This window comes from Pogona vitticeps, chromosome 12 (genome assembly GCF_051106095.1).
Source record: "Pogona vitticeps strain Pit_001003342236 chromosome 12, PviZW2.1, whole genome shotgun sequence".
Taxonomy (NCBI): Eukaryota; Metazoa; Chordata; class Lepidosauria; order Squamata; family Agamidae; genus Pogona; species Pogona vitticeps.
In genome coordinates this window covers 26,312,794-26,333,529 of record NC_135794.1, presented here as the reverse complement: position 1 = coordinate 26,333,529, position 20,736 = coordinate 26,312,794, and the positions used below count along the sequence as shown (strand labels likewise).

General features: G+C 49.5%; 1 protein-coding gene across 7 annotated transcripts in view; it reads right to left on the bottom strand.

Annotated features, from left to right (window-relative positions):
* The window catches only part of LOC144584606 (uncharacterized), a 42,342-nt gene extending 23,162 nt beyond the window's left edge, over positions 1-19,180 (bottom strand). For 5 of the 7 annotated variants that reach the window (XR_013538965.1, XR_013538967.1, XR_013538966.1 and 2 more), the window contains exons 1-2: positions 18,657-19,180; positions 78-181 (exon numbers count right to left, since the gene is read on the bottom strand). Coding sequence is in view for 1 of the 7 variants with exons in the window: in XM_078380978.1 (XP_078237104.1) it covers positions 78-181; positions 18,657-18,972 (420 nt within the window). In the remaining 6 variants the exon portion in view is untranslated. Of the gene's footprint in view, positions 1-77; positions 182-1,088; positions 1,246-3,169; positions 4,862-18,656 lie in introns of those variants that run through there. The other 2 variants (XR_013538969.1, XR_013538970.1) reach the window with 2 other exon arrangements.
* Between the last annotated feature and the right edge of the window lie 1,556 nt (positions 19,181-20,736).

Genomic DNA, 20,736 nt, shown 5'->3' with positions numbered 1-20,736 from the left:
GGCCGTCACGGGGCAGAGGGGCTCGTGACAGACCCACATGGTATGCCTACCGTCCCGCCGGCCCCCTGCACACTTACCCGCCGACCTTTCTGGATCCGGTCGTTCCTCGAGGTTGCAGGGTGGCGCAAACGAACGATGAAGCTCTGCATCCGCGTGAACGAGCTCACTGAAAGAACGACACCTGGTTCGGAAGGGAAAATCCAGTTATTCCAAATGACAAGTACAAGCGGCTGTGAAAAGGGGGAGAAAAGCGGGACCAGGAGGTGGAATTAAAAGCAGTAGAAATCAGCCACAAACCCAGGTCCCCTTGATGGTGGGAAGAAAAAGACAGCTCCCTCTCCTCTCCAGGGTGGAATAATAAAATCACAACGCAAATAAACTGGCCAGAGAGGCCTTCGCTGACAGATGGGCGCCATATAAATCACATAAATCAATAAGCAAATAAATAAATAAATAACACACACACACAAGAACACATAAATACAGACATGCATGCACGCATACTTACATGCATACATAAAAAATAAATAAAAGAAACAACCATGAAGCACTTCAAATAATTTAATGCAGTGAAAAGTGAGGGAGACGACTGCAAGGCCGCAACGCAATCGCAACGCAAACAAACGGGCCAGAGAGGCCTTGGCTGCCAGATGGGTGCTATATAAATCGCAGAACAAGCAAACAAACAAACAAACAAGCACATGCATCAATAAATACATGCGTGCATACTTACATACATAAAAAATAAATAAAAGAAACAACCATGAAACACTTCAAATATTTTAATGCAGTGAAAAGTGAGGGAGACGAGTACAAGGCCGAGTCCCGCCCTGAATTTCCTACGGGGTTTGGAGGCAGAGGGAGGGAGCGAAATCCACCCAGACCCCCTTTAATCCTTTCCTTAAGGGCCAGCCTCATGGGGAGGAGACCAACTGTAACTCTGCCCATGCCCCAAAACTTGAAAAATCCCGAAGACCGCCTTTCCCACCTTGGATCAGATTCATCTCCTGAAGGACTACAAAGCCCATCATGGGGTGGGGGAGAAGGATCCCAGCAGCCACCCCACCCTCCCCCACGGGCCTCCTTACCCAGCCGCCGTCCCCGGTCGGAGCGGGGCAGCGTCCAGCGCAGGCCGGGTCTGCCACCGGCCTTGCAGCCGGAACAGCCTCTGGGTGCCGCAGGGGCAGGCCGGACAAATAATGGGGAGACACGGTGGGGAAGGAAAAGCGTGACGCACCGGCCTTTAGCGTCCCAGCGTCGCCATGGCAACGGGACAGGAAGGGGCGGGCCCAGAGGACCTGCTCTCTGAGTGCAAAGGGCTAGGTCCCCATGGCGACTTGCAGGAAGAGGCGGGCCCTGATGACCTGCCCTCTGATTTCCATTGGCTGGGAGCGGCTCCATGGCGACGCAACAGGAAGAGGCGGGCCCGAAGGACCTGCCCTCTGATTTCAGAAGGCTAGAACGGCTCTGGGGCAACTGTCAGGAAGAGGCGGGACCAGAGGACCTGCCCTGTGAGTTCTGAAGGCTAGAACGTCAGCATGAAAGGCCCTCTGAGTCCAAGCGTGCTAGACGGTGCCTCTACTCCCTTGGCCGGCCACTTCTCGGCTCCCTCTGCTGGCAACCTCATGCCGGAGGACCCTAGCCATTTCTAACCCACCCCCCACCCCCGGCTTCCCGGCTGGGGGAATTAAAAGCGCGGCTCCTAAACGGCTCCTGCTCCATGGGGGGGGGCATATCCTGAGAGGGACCTAGGAGGAGGAGGAGGAGGAGGAGGAGGTGGAGGTGGAGGAAGAAAAGGAAGGGCGCCTCGCTCTCCCAGGGACTGGGGAGGAGGAAACCTCCTCGTGTCTTTTTTCCCTGGTTCGTCTCCGAACGTTCAAGAGGACGACTGCAATTCAATGAACTTTCGGTGCTTGTCTATTTCACCTGCTTTTTATTAGTAACCCCCCTCCCCTTTTCTCCTTTATCAGCCACTTGTAAAGGTGGTTTTAGATATCTGTAATTTCTCATTTGAACTAAGCGTCCTTTCTTTAAATTAAAATATTTGTGTGCCTTAGTAAGATTACTGCATGAAACGGTAATAAATAAATATAGTTATAAATGATTATTATTGTTGCAGTTATTGTTATTGTTCTTCTTCTTATTCTTATTGCTTTTTGTCCTACTGTCCACGCTGTAACTGGTGGCAATTTATTTCTTTATTTCTTTATTCTATTTATACCCCGCCTATCTGGTCATTTCGACCACTCTAGGCGGCTGTTTAATTGGTACACTGTTTAATCGGAAAGCTACCAGATGTCTGCGCCTGGATCTTCTTTACCGTTGTCCACGCCCCGTAGCTGTGGGTCTTTATGATGGCAATTTTAATTGTATTTCAATCGTATTTGAATTGTATTTTAATCATTTTATATTTTATTGTATTGAATTTTAAATGTTGTAAGCCGCCCAGAGACCTTTGGGTAGAGTGGGAGGCATATAAATTAAATAAATAAATAAAATAAGAGAAGAAACTCATGGTCCCAAAGCCGTTTCCTGAAGTCTAAAAAGTAACACTCGCGCTCACAGAAAAGAGAATGCAGGTGGGGGGGGAATGAGAATTTTCAGGTTTTATTGGCAACCCTTTTGCATATTCACCATTACCCATTAGCCATGCAAGTTCAGATGTAAAACCGGCCGGCGATGAACGTACTTTAAAGAAGACACTTTACTAGGATATTAAGAAACAGATGATTCCAATCCCCCTCCCCACCCTGCCTTGGTGGGCCCTTTCACTGTATTTTTTTGAGATTTAGAGAAGGGAGTGGGATCCTATAGTGCCACGACCGAGAGCGTAAGGGGGTCTGCCTCTCTTACAGATGGGCTGAGACTCATGGGAAGAATGCAGGGAAACGTGGGTGCGTTTGTTTTAAAGAACCCTAATAATGGATGACAGACTCCTCTGAAGCACTGCCGCCTGAGCTCTTCGAATAAATACAGCAAAGGCAGAAAGCTGTCTGCTGGCACCCTGAACAGGGAAAAAGAAAAGGCCTCCTCTGCCTGCCAGATCACGGCGTAGGGCGAGAGGGTCCTCCAACCTTCCTTCGGCCCTGCTCCCCCACCCCCCGTGCGCGCTGGAGGAGACAAGAACAATAAAAGCCAGAAGAAGAGTAATAATAAAATAATAACTTACATGAAACACAAAGAAGACGGTCACGGCACTCGGCCCCGAACTGCACTTTCTCTCGTCCTTGGCGGGAAAGAAGGGGAGATGGAAGTCCTCAGGAATCTCCACCTCGGCACTCGAACCCGAGCTGGGAGGGAGACTGCAGACAGCTCGCCATGTCCTGCAGGCGTAAAGGGCCGAGAGACATACGCACCTGTACACACATCTGCCTTAATCCTTTTTTGTTTTGGACCGGCCATCCTAACGGCAAGTTTGAAAACTGCAACTCTGTGCACGCCCAGGGGCGTTAAAATTACCCAGAGCGGTTTTTTAAATCGTTATTTCACACCTTTCTTCTCTGTTAACAACTACAAGGGCCGTCACGGGGCAGAGGGGCTCGTGACAGACCCACATGGTATGCCTACCATCCCGCCGGCCCCCTGCACACTTACCCGCCGACCTTTCTGGATCCGGTCGTTCCTCGAGGTTGCAGGGTGGCGCGAACGAACGATGAAGCTCTGCATCCGCGTGAACGAGCTCACTGAAAGAACGACACCTGGTTCGGAAGGGAAAATCCAGTTATTCCAAATGACAAGTACAAGCGGCTGTGAAAAGGGGGAGAAAAGCGGGACCAGGGGGTGGAATTAAAAGCAGTAGAAATCAGCCACAAACCCAGGTCCCCTTGATGGTGGGAAGAAAAAGACAGCTCCCTCTCCTCTCCAGGGTGGAATAATAAAATCACAACGCAAATAAACTGGCCAGAGAGGCCTTTGCTGACAGATGGGCGCCATATAAATCACATAAATCAATTAGCAAATAAATAAATAAATCACACACACACAAGCACACATAAATACAGACATGCATGCACGCATACTTACATGCATACATAAAAAATAAATAAAAGAAACAACCATGAAGCACTTCAAATAATTTAATGCAGTGAAAAGTGAGGGAGACGACTGCAAGGCCGCAACGCAATCGCAACGCAAACAAACGGGCCAGAGCGGCCTTGGCTGCCAGATGGGTGCTATATAAATCGCAGAACAAGCAAACAAACAAACAAACAAACAAACAAGCACATGCATCAATAAATACATGCGTGCATACTTACATACATAAAAAATAAATAAAAGAAACAACCATGAAACACTTCAAATATTTTAATGCAGTGAAAAGTGAGGGAGACGAGTACAAGGCCGAGTCCCGCCCTGAATTTCCTACGGGGTTTGGAGGCAGAGGGAGGGAGCGAAATCCACCCAGACCCCCTTTAATCCTTTCCTTAAGGGCCAGCCTCATGGGGAGGAGACCAACTGTAACTCTGCCCATGCCCCAAAACTTGAAAAATCCCGAAGACCGCCTTTCCCACCTTGGATCAGATTCATCTCCTGAAGGACTACAAAGCCCATCATGGGGTGGGGGAGAAGGGTCCCAGCAGTCACCCCACCCTCCCCCACGGGCCTCCTTACCCAGCCGCCGTCCCCGGTCGGAGCGGGGCAGCGTCCAGCGCAGGCCGGGTCTGCCACCGGCCTTGCAGCCGGAACAGCCTCTGGGTGCCGCAGGGGCAGGCCGGACAAATAATGGGGAGACACGGTGGGGAAGGAAAAGCGTGACGCACCGGCCTTTAGCGTCCCAGCGTCGCCATGGCAACGGGACAGGAAGGGGCGGGCCCAGAGGACCTGCTCTCCGAGTGCAAAGGGCTAGAAGGTCCCCATGGCGACTTGCAGGAAGAGGCGGGCCCTGATGACCTGCCCTCTGATTTCCATTGGCTGGGAGCGGCTCCATGGCGACGCAACAGGAAGAGGCGGGCCCGAAGGACCTGCCCTCTGATTTCAGAAGGCTAGAACGGCTCTGGGGCAACTGTCAGGAAGAGGCGGGACCAGAGGACCTGCCCTGTGAGTTCTGAAGGCTAGAACGTCAGCATGAAAGGCCCTCTGAGTCCAAGCGTGCTAGACGGTGCCTCTACTCCCTTGGCCGGCCACTTCTCGGCTCCCTCTGCTGGCAACCTCATGCCGGAGGACCCTAGCCATTTCTAACCCACCCCCCACCCCCGGCTTCCCGGCTGGGGGAATTAAAAGCGCGGCTCCTAAACGGCTCCTGCTCCATGGGGGGGGGCATATCCTGAGAGGGACCTAGGAGGAGGAGGAGGAGGAGGAGGAGGTGGAGGTGGAGGAAGAAAAGGAAGGGCGCCTCGCTCTCCCAGGGACTGGGGAGGAGGAAACCTCCTCGTGTCTTTTTTCCCTGGTTCGTCTCCGAACGTTCAAGAGGACGACTGCAATTCAATGAACTTTCGGTGCTTGTCTATTTCACCTGCTTTTTATTAGTAACCCCCCTCCCCTTTTCTCCTTTATCAGCCACTTGTAAAGGTGGTTTTAGATATCTGTAATTTCTCATTTGAACTAAGCGTCCTTTCTTTAAATTAAAATATTTGTGTGCCTTAGTAAGATTACTGCATGAAACGGTAATAAATAAATATAGTTATAAATGATTATTATTGTTGCAGTTATTGTTATTGTTCTTCTTCTTATTCTTATTGCTTTTTGTCCTACTGTCCACGCTGTAACTGGTGGCAATTTATTTCTTTATTTCTTTATTCTATTTATACCCCGCCTATCTGGTCATTTCGACCACTCTAGGCGGCTGTTTAATTGGTACACTGTTTAATCGGAAAGCTACCAGATGTCTGCGCCTGGATCTTCTTTACCGTTGTCCACGCCCCGTAGCTGTGGGTCTTTATGATGGCAATTTTAATTGTATTTCAATCGTATTTGAATTGTATTTTAATCATTTTATATTTTATTGTATTGAATTTTAAATGTTGTAAGCCGCCCAGAGACCTTTGGGTAGAGTGGGAGGCATATAAATTAAATAAATAAATAAAATAAGAGAAGAAACTCATGGTCCCAAAGCCGTTTCCTGAAGTCTAAAAAGTAACACTCGCGCTCACAGAAAAGAGAATGCAGGTGGGGGGGGAATGAGAATTTTCAGGTTTTATTGGCAACCCTTTTGCATATTCACCATTACCCATTAGCCATGCAAGTTCAGATGTAAAACCGGCCGGCGATGAACGTACTTTAAAGAAGACACTTTACTAGGATATTAAGAAACAGATGATTCCAATCCCCCTCCCCACCCTGCCTTGGTGGGCCCTTTCACTGTATTTTTTTGAGATTTAGAGAAGGGAGTGGGATCCTATAGTGCCACGACCGAGAGCGTAAGGGGGTCTGCCTCTCTTACAGATGGGCTGAGACTCATGGGAAGAATGCAGGGAAACGTGGGTGCGTTTGTTTTAAAGAACCCTAATAATGGATGACAGACTCCTCTGAAGCACTGCCGCCTGAGCTCTTCGAATAAATACAGCAAAGGCAGAAAGCTGTCTGCTGGCAGCCTGAACAGGGAAAAAGAAAAGGCCTCCTCTGCCTGCCAGATCACGGCGTAGGGCGAGAGGGTCCTCCAACCTTCCTTCGGCCCTGCTCCCCCACCCCCCGTGCGCGCTGGAGGAGACAAGAACAATAAAAGCCAGAAGAAGAGTAATAATAAAATAATAACTTACATGAAACACAAAGAAGACGGTCACGGCACTCGGCCCCGAACTGCACTTTCTCTCGTCCTTGGCGGGAAAGAAGGGGAGATGGAAGTCCTCAGGAATCTCCACCTCGGCACTCGAACCCGAGCTGGGAGGGAGACTGCAGACAGCTCGCCATGTCCTGCAGGCGTAAAGGGCCGAGAGACATACGCACCTGTACACACATCTGCCTTAATCCTTTTTTGTTTTGGACCGGCCATCCTAACGGCAAGTTTGAAAACTGCAACTCTGTGCACGCCCAGGGGCGTTAAAATTACCCAGAGCGGTTTTTTAAATCGTTATTTCACACCTTTCTTCTCTGTTAACAACTACAAGGGCCGTCACGGGGCAGAGGGGCTCGTGACAGACCCACATGGTATGCCTACCATCCCGCCGGCCCCCTGCACACTTACCCGCCGACCTTTCTGGATCCGGTCGTTCCTCGAGGTTGCAGGGTGGCGCGAACGAACGATGAAGCTCTGCATCCGCGTGAACGAGCTCACTGAAAGAACGACACCTGGTTCGGAAGGGAAAATCCAGTTATTCCAAATGACAAGTACAAGCGGCTGTGAAAAGGGGGAGAAAAGCGGGACCAGGGGGTGGAATTAAAAGCAGTAGAAATCAGCCACAAACCCAGGTCCCCTTGATGGTGGGAAGAAAAAGACAGCTCCCTCTCCTCTCCAGGGTGGAATAATAAAATCACAACGCAAATAAACTGGCCAGAGAGGCCTTTGCTGACAGATGGGCGCCATATAAATCACATAAATCAATTAGCAAATAAATAAATAAATCACACACACACAAGCACACATAAATACAGACATGCATGCACGCATACTTACATGCATACATAAAAAATAAATAAAAGAAACAACCATGAAGCACTTCAAATAATTTAATGCAGTGAAAAGTGAGGGAGACGACTGCAAGGCCGCAACGCAATCGCAACGCAAACAAACGGGCCAGAGCGGCCTTGGCTGCCAGATGGGTGCTATATAAATCGCAGAACAAGCAAACAAACAAACAAACAAACAAACAAGCACATGCATCAATAAATACATGCGTGCATACTTACATACATAAAAAATAAATAAAAGAAACAACCATGAAACACTTCAAATATTTTAATGCAGTGAAAAGTGAGGGAGACGAGTACAAGGCCGAGTCCCGCCCTGAATTTCCTACGGGGTTTGGAGGCAGAGGGAGGGAGCGAAATCCACCCAGACCCCCTTTAATCCTTTCCTTAAGGGCCAGCCTCATGGGGAGGAGACCAACTGTAACTCTGCCCATGCCCCAAAACTTGAAAAATCCCGAAGACCGCCTTTCCCACCTTGGATCAGATTCATCTCCTGAAGGACTACAAAGCCCATCATGGGGTGGGGGAGAAGGGTCCCAGCAGTCACCCCACCCTCCCCCACGGGCCTCCTTACCCAGCCGCCGTCCCCGGTCGGAGCGGGGCAGCGTCCAGCGCAGGCCGGGTCTGCCACCGGCCTTGCAGCCGGAACAGCCTCTGGGTGCCGCAGGGGCAGGCCGGACAAATAATGGGGAGACACGGTGGGGAAGGAAAAGCGTGACGCACCGGCCTTTAGCGTCCCAGCGTCGCCATGGCAACGGGACAGGAAGGGGCGGGCCCAGAGGACCTGCTCTCCGAGTGCAAAGGGCTAGAAGGTCCCCATGGCGACTTGCAGGAAGAGGCGGGCCCTGAGGACCTGCCCTCTGATTTCCATTGGCTGGGAGCGGCTCCATGGCGACGCGACAGGAAGAGGCGGGCCCGGAGGACCTGCCCTCTGATTTCAGAAGGCTAGAACGGCTCTGGGGCAACTGCCAGGAAGAGGCGGGACCAGAGGACCTGCCCTGTGAGTTCTGAAGGCTAGAACGTCAGCATGAAAGGCCCTCTGAGTCCAAGCGTGCTAGACGGTGCCTCTACTCCCTTGGCCGGCCACTTCTCGGCTCCCTCTGCTGGCAGCCTCATGCCGGAGGACCCTAGCCATTTCTAACCCACCCCCCACCCCCGGCTTCCCGGCTGGGGGAATTAAAAGCGCGGCTCCTAAACGGCTCCTGCTCCATGGGGGGGGCATATCCTGAGAGGGACCTAGGAGGAGGAGGAGGAGGAGGAGGAGGAGGTGGAGGTGGAGGAAGAAAAGGAAGGGCGCCTCGCTCTCCCAGGGACTGGGGAGGAGGAAACCTCCTCGTGTCTTTTTTCCCTGGTTCGTCTCCCAACGTTCAAGAGGACGACTGCAATTCAATGAACTTTCGGTGCTTGTCTATTTCACCTGCTTTTTATTAGTAACCCCCCTCCCCTTTTCTCCTTTATCAGCCACTTGTAAAGGTGGTTTTAGATATCTGTAATTTCTCATTTGAACTAAGCGTCCTTTCTTTAAATTAAAATATTTGTTTGCCTTAGTAAGATTACTGCATGAAACGGTAATAAATAAATATAGTTATAAATGATTATTATTGTTGCAGTTATTGTTATTGTTCTTCTTCTTATTCTTATTGCTTTTTGTCCTACTGTCCACGCTGTAACTGGTGGCAATTTATTTCTTTATTTCTTTATTCTATTTATACCCCGCCTATCTGGTCATTTCGACCACTCTAGGCGGCTGTTTAATTGGTACACTGTTTAATCGGAAAGCTACCAGATGTCTGCGCCTGGATCTTCTTTACCGTTGTCCACGCCCCGTAGCTGTGGGTCTTTATGATGGCAATTTTAATTGTATTTCAATCGTATTTGAATTGTATTTTAATCATTTTATATTTTATTGTATTGAATTTTAATTGTTGTAAGCCGCCCAGAGACCTTTGGGTAGAGTGGGAGGCATATAAATTAAATAAATAAATAAAATAAGAGAAGAAACTCATGGTCCCAAAGCCGTTTCCTGAAGTCTAAAAAGTAACACTCGCGCTCACACAAAAGAGAATGCAGGTGGGGGGGAATGAGAATTTTCAGGTTTTATTGGCAACCCTTTTGCATATTCACCATTACCCATTACCCATGCAAGTTCAGATGTAAAACCGGCCGGCGATGAACGTACTTTAAAGAAGACACTTTACTAGGATATTAAGAAACAGATGATTCCAATCCCCCTCCCCACCCTGCCTTGGTGGGCCCTTTCACTGTATTTTTTTGAGATTTAGAGAAGGGAGTGGGATCCTATAGTGCCACGACCGAGAGCGTAAGGGGGTCTGCCTCTCTTACAGATGGGCTGAGACTCATGGGAAGAATGCAGGGAAACGTGGGTGCGTTTGTTTTAAAGAACCCTAATAATGGATGACAGACTCCTCTGAAGCACTGCCGCCTGAGCTCTTCGAATAAATACAGCAAAGGCAGAAAGCTGTCTGCTGGCACCCTGAACAGGGAAAAAGAAAAGGCCTCCTCTGCCTGCCAGATCACGGCGTAGGGCGAGAGGGTCCTCCAACCTTCCTTCGGCCCTGCTCCCCCCCCCCCCCCGTGCGCGCTGGAGGAGACAAGAACAATAAAAGCCAGAAGAAGAGTAATAATAAAATAATAACTTACATGAAACACAAAGAAGACGGTCACGGCACTCGGCCCCGAACTGCACTTTCTCTCGTCCTTGGCGGGAAAGAAGGGGAGATGGAAGTCCTCAGGAATCTCCACCTCGGCACTCGAACCCGAGCTGGGAGGGAGACTGCAGACAGCTCGCCATGTCCTGCAGGCGTAAAGGGCCGAGAGACATACGCACCTGTACACACATCTGCCTTAATCCTTTTTTGTTTTGGACCGGCCATCCTAACGGCAAGTTTGAAAACTGCAACTCTGTGCACGCCCAGGGGCGTTAAAATTACCCAGAGCGGTTTTTTAAATCGTTATTTCACACCTTTCTTCTCTGTTAACAACTACAAGGGCCGTCACGGGGCAGAGGGGCTCGTGACAGACCCACATGGTATGCCTACCATCCCGCCGGCCCCCTGCACACTTACCCGCCGACCTTTCTGGATCCGGTCGTTCCTCGAGGTTGCAGGGTGGCGCGAACGAACGATGAAGCTCTGCATCCGCGTGAACGAGCTCACTGAAAGAACGACACCTGGTTCGGAAGGGAAAATCCAGTTATTCCAAATGACAAGTACAAGCGGCTGTGAAAAGGGGGAGAAAAGCGGGACCAGGGGGTGGAATTAAAAGCAGTAGAAATCAGCCACAAACCCAGGTCCCCTTGATGGTGGGAAGAAAAAGACAGCTCCCTCTCCTCTCCAGGGTGGAATAATAAAATCACAACGCAAATAAACTGGCCAGAGAGGCCTTTGCTGACAGATGGGCGCCATATAAATCACATAAATCAATTAGCAAATAAATAAATAAATCACACACACACACACACACAAGCACACATAAATACAGACATGCATGCACGCATACTTACATGCATACATAAAAAATAAATAAAAGAAACAACCATGAAGCACTTCAAATAATTTAATGCAGTGAAAAGTGAGGGAGACGACTGCAAGGCCGCAACGCAATCGCAACGCAAACAAACGGGCCAGAGCGGCCTTGGCTGCCAGATGGGTGCTATATAAATCGCAGAACAAGCAAACAAACAAACAAACAAACAAACAAGCACATGCATCAATAAATACATGCGTGCATACTTACATACATAAAAAATAAATAAAAGAAACAACCATGAAACACTTCAAATATTTTAATGCAGTGAAAAGTGAGGGAGACGAGTACAAGGCCGAGTCCCGCCCTGAATTTCCTACGGGGTTTGGAGGCAGAGGGAGGGAGCGAAATCCACCCAGACCCCCTTTAATCCTTTCCTTAAGGGCCAGCCTCATGGGGAGGAGACCAACTGTAACTCTGCCCATGCCCCAAAACTTGAAAAATCCCGAAGACCGCCTTTCCCACCTTGGATCAGATTCATCTCCTGAAGGACTACAAAGCCCATCATGGGGTGGGGGAGAAGGGTCCCAGCAGTCACCCCACCCTCCCCCACGGGCCTCCTTACCCAGCCGCCATCCCCGGTCGGAGCGGGGCAGCGTCCAGCGCAGGCCGGGTCTGCCACCGGCCTTGCAGCCGGAACAGCCTCTGGGTGCCGCAGGGGCAGGCCGGACAAATAATGGGGAGACACGGTGGGGAAGGAAAAGCGTGACGCACCGGCCTTTAGCGTCCCAGCGTCGCCATGGCAACGGGACAGGAAGGGGCGGGCCCAGAGGACCTGCTCTCCGAGTGCAAAGGGCTAGAAGGTCCCCATGGCGACTTGCAGGAAGAGGCGGGCCCTGAGGACCTGCCCTCTGATTTCCATTGGCTGGGAGCGGCTCCATGGCGACGTGACAGGAAGAGGCGGGCCCGGAGGACCTGCCCTCTGATTTCAGAAGGCTAGAACGGCTCTGGGGCAACTGCCAGGAAGAGGCGGGACCAGAGGACCTGCCCTGTGAGTTCTGAAGGCTAGAACGTCAGCATGAAAGGCCCTCTGAGTCCAAGCGTGCTAGACGGTGCCTCTACTCCCTTGGCCGGCCACTTCTCCGCTCCCTCTGCTGGCAGCCTCATGCCGGAGGACCCTAGCCATTTCTAACCCACCCCCCACCCCCGGCTTCCCGGCTGGGGGAATTAAAAGCGCGGCTCCTAAACGGCTCCTGCTCCATGGGGGGGGCATATCCTGAGAGGGACCTAGGAGGAGGAGGAGGAGGAGGAGGTGGAGGTGGAGGAAGAAAAGGAAGGGCGCCTCGCTCTCCCAGGGACTGGGGAGGAGGAAACCTCCTCGTGTCTTTTTTCCCTGGTTCGTCTCCCAACGTTCAAGAGGACGACTGCAATTCAATGAACTTTCGGTGCTTGTCTATTTCACCTGCTTTTTATTAGTAACCCCCCTCCCCTTTTCTCCTTTATCAGCCACTTGTAAAGGTGGTTTTAGATATCTGTAATTTCTCATTTGAACTAAGCGTCCTTTCTTTAAATTAAAATATTTGTGTGCCTTAGTAAGATTACTGCATGAAACGGTAATAAATAAATATAGTTATAAATGATTATTATTGTTGCAGTTATTGTTATTATTCTTCTTATTATTCTTATTGCTTTTTGTCCTACTGTCCACGCTGTAACTGGTGGCAATTTATTTCTTTATTTCTTTATTCTATTTATACCCCGCCTATCTGGTCATTTCGACCACTCTAGGCGGCTGTTTAATTGGTACACTGTTTAATCGGAAAGCTACCAGATGTCTGCGCCTGGATCTTCTTTACCGTTGTCCACGCCCCGTAGCTGTGGGTCTTTATGATGGCAATTTTAATTGTATTTCAATCGTATTTGAATTGTATTTTAATCATTTTATATTTTATTGTATTGAATTTTAATTGTTGTAAGCCGCCCAGAGACCTTTGGGTAGAGTGGGAGGCATATAAATTAAATAAATAAATAAAATAAGAGAAGAAACTCATGGTCCCAAAGCCGTTTCCTGAAGTCTAAAAAGTAACACTCGCGCTCACACAAAAGAGAATGCAGGTGGGGGGGAATGAGAATTTTCAGGTTTTATTGGCAACCCTTTTGCATATTCACCATTACCCATTACCCATGCAAGTTCAGATGTAAAACCGGCCGGCGATGAACGTACTTTAAAGAAGACACTTTACTAGGATATTAAGAAACAGATGATTCCAATCCCCCTCCCCACCCTGCCTTGGTGGGCCCTTTCACTGTATTTTTTTGAGATTTAGAGAAGGGAGTGGGATCCTATAGTGCCACGACCGAGAGCGTAAGGGGGTCTGCCTCTCTTACAGATGGGCTGAGACTCATGGGAAGAATGCAGGGAAACGTGGGTGCGTTTGTTTTAAAGAACCCTAATAATGGATGACAGACTCCTCTGAAGCACTGCCGCCTGAGCTCTTCGAATAAATACAGCAAAGGCAGAAAGCTGTCTGCTGGCAGCCTGAACAGGGAAAAAGAAAAGGCCTCCTCTGCCTGCCAGATCACGGCGTAGGGCGAGAGGGTCCTCCAACCTTCCTTCGGCCCTGCTCCCCCCCCCCCGTGCGCGCTGGAGGAGACAAGAACAATAAAAGCCAGAAGAAGAGTAATAATAAAATAATAACTTACATGAAACACAAAGAAGACGGTCACGGCACTCGGCCCCGAACTGCACTTTCTCTCGTCCTTGGCGGGAAAGAAGGGGAGATGGAAGTCCTCAGGAATCTCCACCTCGGCACTCGAACCCGAGCTGGGAGGGAGACTGCAGACAGCTCGCCATGTCCTGCAGGCGTAAAGGGCCGAGAGACATACGCACCTGTACACACATCTGCCTTAATCCTTTTTTGTTTTGGACCGGCCATCCTAACGGCAAGTTTGAAAACTGCAACTCTGTGCACGCCCAGGGGCGTTAAAATTACCCAGAGCGGTTTTTTAAATCGTTATTTCACACCTTTCTTCTCTGTTAACAACTACAAGGGCCGTCACGGGGCAGAGGGGCTCGTGACAGACCCACATGGTATGCCTACCATCCCGCCGGCCCCCTGCACACTTACCCGCCGACCTTTCTGGATCCGGTCGTTCCTCGAGGTTGCAGGGTGGCGCGAACGAACGATGAAGCTCTGCATCCGCGTGAACGAGCTCACTGAAAGAACGACACCTGGTTCGGAAGGGAAAATCCAGTTATTCCAAATGACAAGTACAAGCGGCTGTGAAAAGGGGGAGAAAAGCGGGACCAGGGGGTGGAATTAAAAGCAGTAGAAATCAGCCACAAACCCAGGTCCCCTTGATGGTGGGAAGAAAAAGACAGCTCCCTCTCCTCTCCAGGGTGGAATAATAAAATCACAACGCAAATAAACTGGCCAGAGAGGCCTTTGCTGACAGATGGGCGCCATATAAATCACATAAATCAATTAGCAAATAAATAAATAAATCACACACACACAAGCACACATAAATACAGACATGCATGCACGCATACTTACATGCATACATAAAAAATAAATAAAAGAAACAACCATGAAGCACTTCAAATAATTTAATGCAGTGAAAAGTGAGGGAGACGACTGCAAGGCCGCAACGCAATCGCAACGCAAACAAACGGGCCAGAGCGGCCTTGGCTGCCAGATGGGTGCTATATAAATCGCAGAACAAGCAAACAAACAAACAAACAAACAAACAAGCACATGCATCAATAAATACATGCGTGCATACTTACATACATAAAAAATAAATAAAAGAAACAACCATGAAACACTTCAAATATTTTAATGCAGTGAAAAGTGAGGGAGACGAGTACAAGGCCGAGTCCCGCCCTGAATTTCCTACGGGGTTTGGAGGCAGAGGGAGGGAGCGAAATCCACCCAGACCCCCTTTAATCCTTTCCTTAAGGGCCAGCCTCATGGGGAGGAGACCAACTGTAACTCTGCCCATGCCCCAAAACTTGAAAAATCCCGAAGACCGCCTTTCCCACCTTGGATCAGATTCATCTCCTGAAGGACTACAAAGCCCATCATGGGGTGGGGGAGAAGGGTCCCAGCAGTCACCCCACCCTCCCCCACGGGCCTCCTTACCCAGCCGCCGTCCCCGGTCGGAGCGGGGCAGCGTCCAGCGCAGGCCGGGTCTGCCACCGGCCTTGCAGCCGGAACAGCCTCTGGGTGCCGCAGGGGCAGGCCGGACAAATAATGGGGAGACACGGTGGGGAAGGAAAAGCGTGACGCACCAGCCTTTAGCGTCCCAGCGTCGCCATGGCAACGGGACAGGAAGGGGCGGGCCCAGAGGACCTGCTCTCCGAGTGCAAAGGGCTAGAAGGTCCCCATGGCGACTTGCAGGAAGAGGCGGGCCCTGAGGACCTGCCCTCTGATTTCCATTGGCTGGGAGCGGCTCCATGGCGACGTGACAGGAAGAGGCGGGACCAGAGGACCTCCCCTGTGAGTTCTGAAGGCTAGAACGTCAGCATGAAAGGCCCTCTAAGTCCAAGCGTGCTAGACGGTGCCTCTACTCCCTTGGCCGGCCACTTCTCGGCTCCCTCTGCTGGCAGCCTCATGCCGGAGGACCCTAGCCATTTCTAACCCACCCCCCACCCCCGGCTTCCCGGCTGGGGGAATTAAAAGCGCGGCTCCTAAACGGCTCCTGCTCCATGGGGGGGGGCATATCCTGAGAGGGACCTAGGAGGAGGAGGAGGAGGAGGAGGAGGTGGAGGTGGAGGAAGAAAAGGAAGGGCGCCTCGCTCTCCCAGGGACTGGGGAGGAGGAAACCTCCTCGTGTCTTTTTTCCCTGGTTCGTCTCCCAACGTTCAAGAGGACGACTGCAATTCAATGAACTTTCGGTGCTTGTCTATTTCACCTGCTTTTTATTAGTAACCCCCCTCCCCTTTTCTCCTTTATCAGCCACTTGTAAAGGTGGTTTTAGATATCTGTAATTTCTCATTTGAACTAAGCGTCCTTTCTTTAAATTAAAATATTTGTTTGCCTTAGTAAGATTACTGCATGAAACGGTAATAAATAAATATAGTTATAAATGATTATTATTGTTGCAGTTATTGTTATTGTTCTTCTTCTTCTTCTTATTGCTTTTTGTCCTACTGTCCACGCTGTAACTGGTGGCAATTTATTTCTTTATTTCTTTATTCTATTTATACCCCGCCTATCTGGTCATTTCGACCACTCTAGGCGGCTGTTTAATTGGTACACTGTTTAATCGGAAAGCTACCAGATGTCTGCGCCTGGATCTTCTTTACCGTTGTCCACGCCCCGTAGCTGTGGGTCTTTATGATGGCAATTTTAATTGTATTTCAATCGTATTTGAATTGTATTTTAATCATTTTATATTTTATTGTATTGAATTTTAATTGTTGTAAGCCGCCCAGAGACCTTTGGGTAGAGTGGGAGGCATATAAATTAAATAAATAAATAAAATAAGAGAAGAAACTCATGGTCCCAAAGCCGTTTCCTGAAGTCTAAAAAGTAACACTCGCGCTCACACAAAAGAGAATGCAGGTGGGGGGGGAATGAGAATTTTCAGGTTTTATTGGCAACCCTTTTGCATATTCACCATTACCCATTACCCATGCAAGTTCAGATGTAAAACCGGCCGGCGATGAACGTACTTTAAAGAAGACACTTTACTAGGATATTAAGAAACAGATGATTCCAATCCCCCTCCCCACCCTGCCTTGGTGGGCCCTTTCACTGTATTTTTTTGAGATTTAGAGAAGGGAGTGGGATCCTATAGTGCCACGACCGAGAGCGTAAGGGGGTCTGCCTCTCTTACAGATGGGCTGAGACTCATGGGAAGAATGCAGGGAAACGTGGGTGCGTTTGTTTTAAAGAACCCTAATAATGGATGACAGACTCCTCTGAAGCACTGCCGCCTGAGCTCTTCGAATAAATACAGCAAAGGCAGAAAGCTGTCTGCTGGCAGCCTGAACAGGGAAAAAGAAAAGGCCTCCTCTGCCTGCCAGATCACGGCGTAGGGCGAGAGGGTCCTCCAACCTTCCTTCGGCCCTGCTCCCCCCCCCGTGCGCGCTGGAGGAGACAAGAACAATAAAAGCCAGAAGAAGAGTAATAATAAAATAATAACTTACATGAAACACAAAGAAGACGGTCACGGCACTCGGCCCCGAACTGCACTTTCTCTCGTCCTTGGCGGGAAAGAAGGGGAGATGGAAGTCCTCAGGAATCTCCACCTCGGCACTCGAACCCGAGCTGGGAGGGAGACTGCAGACAGCTCGCCATGTCCTGCAGGCGTAAAGGGCCGAGAGACATACGCACCTGGACACACATCTGCCTTAATCCTTTTTTGTTTTGGACCGGCCATCCTAACGGCAAGTTTGAAAACTGCAACTCTGTGCACGCCCAGGGGCGTTAAAATTACCCAGAGCGGTTTTTTAAATCGTTATTTCACACCTTTCTTCTCTGTTAACAACTACAAGGGCCGTCACGGGGCAGAGGGGCTCGTGACAGACCCACATGGTATGCCTACCATCCCGCCGGCCCCCTGCACACTTACCCGCCGACCTTTCTGGATCCGGTCGTTCCTCGAGGTTGCAGGGTGGCGCGAACGAACGATGAAGCTCTGCATCCGCGTGAACGAGCTCACTGAAAGAACGACACCTGGTTCGGAAGGGAAAATCCAGTTATTCCAAATGACAAGTACAAGCGGCTGTGAAAAGGGGGAGAAAAGCGGGACCAGGGGGTGGAATTAAAAGCAGTAGAAATCAGCCACAAACCCAGGTCCCCTTGATGGTGGGAAGAAAAAGACAGCTCCCTCTCCTCTCCAGGGTGGAATAATAAAATCACAACGCAAATAAACTGGCCAGAGAGGCCTTTGCTGACAGATGGGCGCCATATAAATCACATAAATCAATTAGCAAATAAATAAATAAATCACACACACACACACACACAAGCACACATAAATACAGACATGCATGCACGCATACTTACATGCATACATAAAAAATAAATAAAAGAAACAACCATGAAGCACTTCAAATAATTTAATGCAGTGAAAAGTGAGGGAGACGACTGCAAGGCCGCAACGCAATCGCAACGCAAACAAACGGGCCAGAGCGGCCTTGGCTGCCAGATGGGTGCTATATAAATCGCAGAACAAGCAAACAAACAAACAAACAAACAAACAAGCACATGCATCAATAAATACATGCGTGCATACTTACATACATAAAAAATAAATAAAAGAAACAACCATGAAACACTTCAAATATTTTAATGCAGTGAAAAGTGAGGGAGACGAGTACAAGGCCGAGTCCCGCCCTGAATTTCCTACGGGGTTTGGAGGCAGAGGGAGGGAGCGAAATCCACCCAGACCCCCTTTAATCCTTTCCTTAAGGGCCAGCCTCATGGGGAGGAGACCAACTGTAACTCTGCCCATGCCCCAAAACTTGAAAAATCCCGAAGACCGCCTTTCCCACCTTGGATCAGATTCATCTCCTGAAGGACTACAAAGCCCATCATGGGGTGGGGGAGAAGGGTCCCAGCAGTCACCCCACCCTCCCCCACGGGCCTCCTTACCCAGCCGCCGTCCCCCGTCGGAGCGGGGCAGCGTCCAGCGCAGGCCGGGTCTGCCACCAGCCTTGCAGCCGGAACAGCCTCTGGGTGCCGCAGGGGCAGGCCGGACAAATAATGGGGAGACACGGTGGGGAAGGAAAAGCGTGACGCACCGGCCTTTAGCGTCCCAGTGTCGCCATGGCAACGGGACAGGAAGGGGCGGGCCCAGAGGACCTGCTCTCCGAGTGCAAAGGGCTAGAAGGTCCCCATGGCGACTTGCAGGAAGAGGCAGGCCCTGAGGACCTGCCCTCTGATTTCCATTGGCTGGGAGCGGCTCCATGGCGACGCAACAGGAAGAGGCGGGCCCGGAGGACCTGCCCTCTGATTTCAGAAGGCTAGAACGGCTCTGGGGCAACTGCCAGGAAGAGGCGGGACCAGAGGACCTGCCCTGTGAGTTCTGAAGGCTAGAACGTCAGCATGAAAGGCCCTCTGAGTCCAAGCGTGCTAGACGGTGCCTCTACTCCCTTGGCCGGCCACTTCTCGGCTCCCTCTGCTGGCAACCTCATGCCGGAGGACCCTAGCCATTTCTAACCCACCCCCCACCCCCGGCTTCCCGGCTGGGGGAATTAAAAGCGCGGCTCCTAAACGGCTCCTGCTCCATGGGGGGGGCATATCCTGAGAGGGACTTAGGAGGAGGAGGAGGAGGAGGAGGAGGTGGAGGTGGAGGAAGAAAAGGAAGGGCGCCTCGCTCTCCCAGGGACTGGGGAGGAGGAAACCTCCTCGTGTCTTTTTTTCCTGGTTCGTTTCCCAAGGAACAATTCAATGAACTTTCGGTGCTTGTCTATTTCACCTGCTTTTTATTAGTAACCCCCCTCCCCTTTTCTCCTTTATCAGCCACTCGTAAAGGTGGTTTTAGATATCTGTAATTTCTCATTTGAACTAAGCGTCCTTTCTTTAAATTAAAATATTTGTGTGCCTTAATAAGATTACTGCATGAAACGGTAATAAATAAATATAGTTATAAATGATTATTATTGTTGCAGTTATTGTTATTCTTATTATTATTATTATTATTGCTTTTTGCCCTACTGTCCACGCTGTAACAGGTGGCAATTTATTTCTTTATTTCTTTATTCTATTTATACCCCGCCTATCTGGTCATTTCGACCACTCTAGGCGGCTATTTAATTGGTACACTGTTTAATCGGAAAGCTACCAGATGTCTGCGCCTGGATCTTCTTTACCGTTGTCCACGCCCCGTAGCTGTGGGTCTTTATGATGGCAATTTTAATTGTATTTTAATCGTATTTGAATTGTATTTTAATCATGTTATATTTTATTGTATTGAATTTTAATTGTTGTAAGCCGCCCAGAGACCTTTGGGTAGAGTGGGAGGCATATAAATTAATTAATTAATTAATTAATTAATTAATTAAATACATACATAAATAAATAAATAAATAAATAAATAAATAAATAAATAAATAAATAAATAAATAAAATAAAATAAAATAAAATAAAATAAAATAAAATAAAATAAGAGAAGAAACTCATGGTCCCAAAGCCGTTTCCTGAAGTCTAAAAAGTAACACTCGCGCTCACACAAAAGAGAATGCAGGTGGGGGGGAATGAGAATTTTCAGGTTTTATTGGCAACCCTTTTGCATATTCACCATTACCCATTAGCCATGCAAGTTCAGATGTAAAACCGGCCGGCGATGAACGTACTTTAAAGAAGACACTTTACTAGGATATTAAGAAACAGATGATTCCAATCCCCCTCCCCACCCTGCCTTGGTGGGCCCTTTCACTGTATTTTTTTGAGATTTAGAGAAGGGAGTGGGATCCTATAGTGCCACGACCGAGAGCGTAAGGGGGTCTGCCTCTCTTACAGATGGGCTGAGACTCATGGGAAGAATGCAGGGAAACGTGGGTGCGTTTGTTTTAAAGAACCCTAATAATGGATGACAGACTCCTCTGAAGCACTGCCGCCTGAGCTCTTCGAATAAATACAGCAAAGGCAGAAAGCTGTCTGCTGGCAGCCTGAACAGGGAAAAAGAAAAGGCCTCCTCTGCCTGCCAGATCACGGCGTAGGGCGAGAGGGT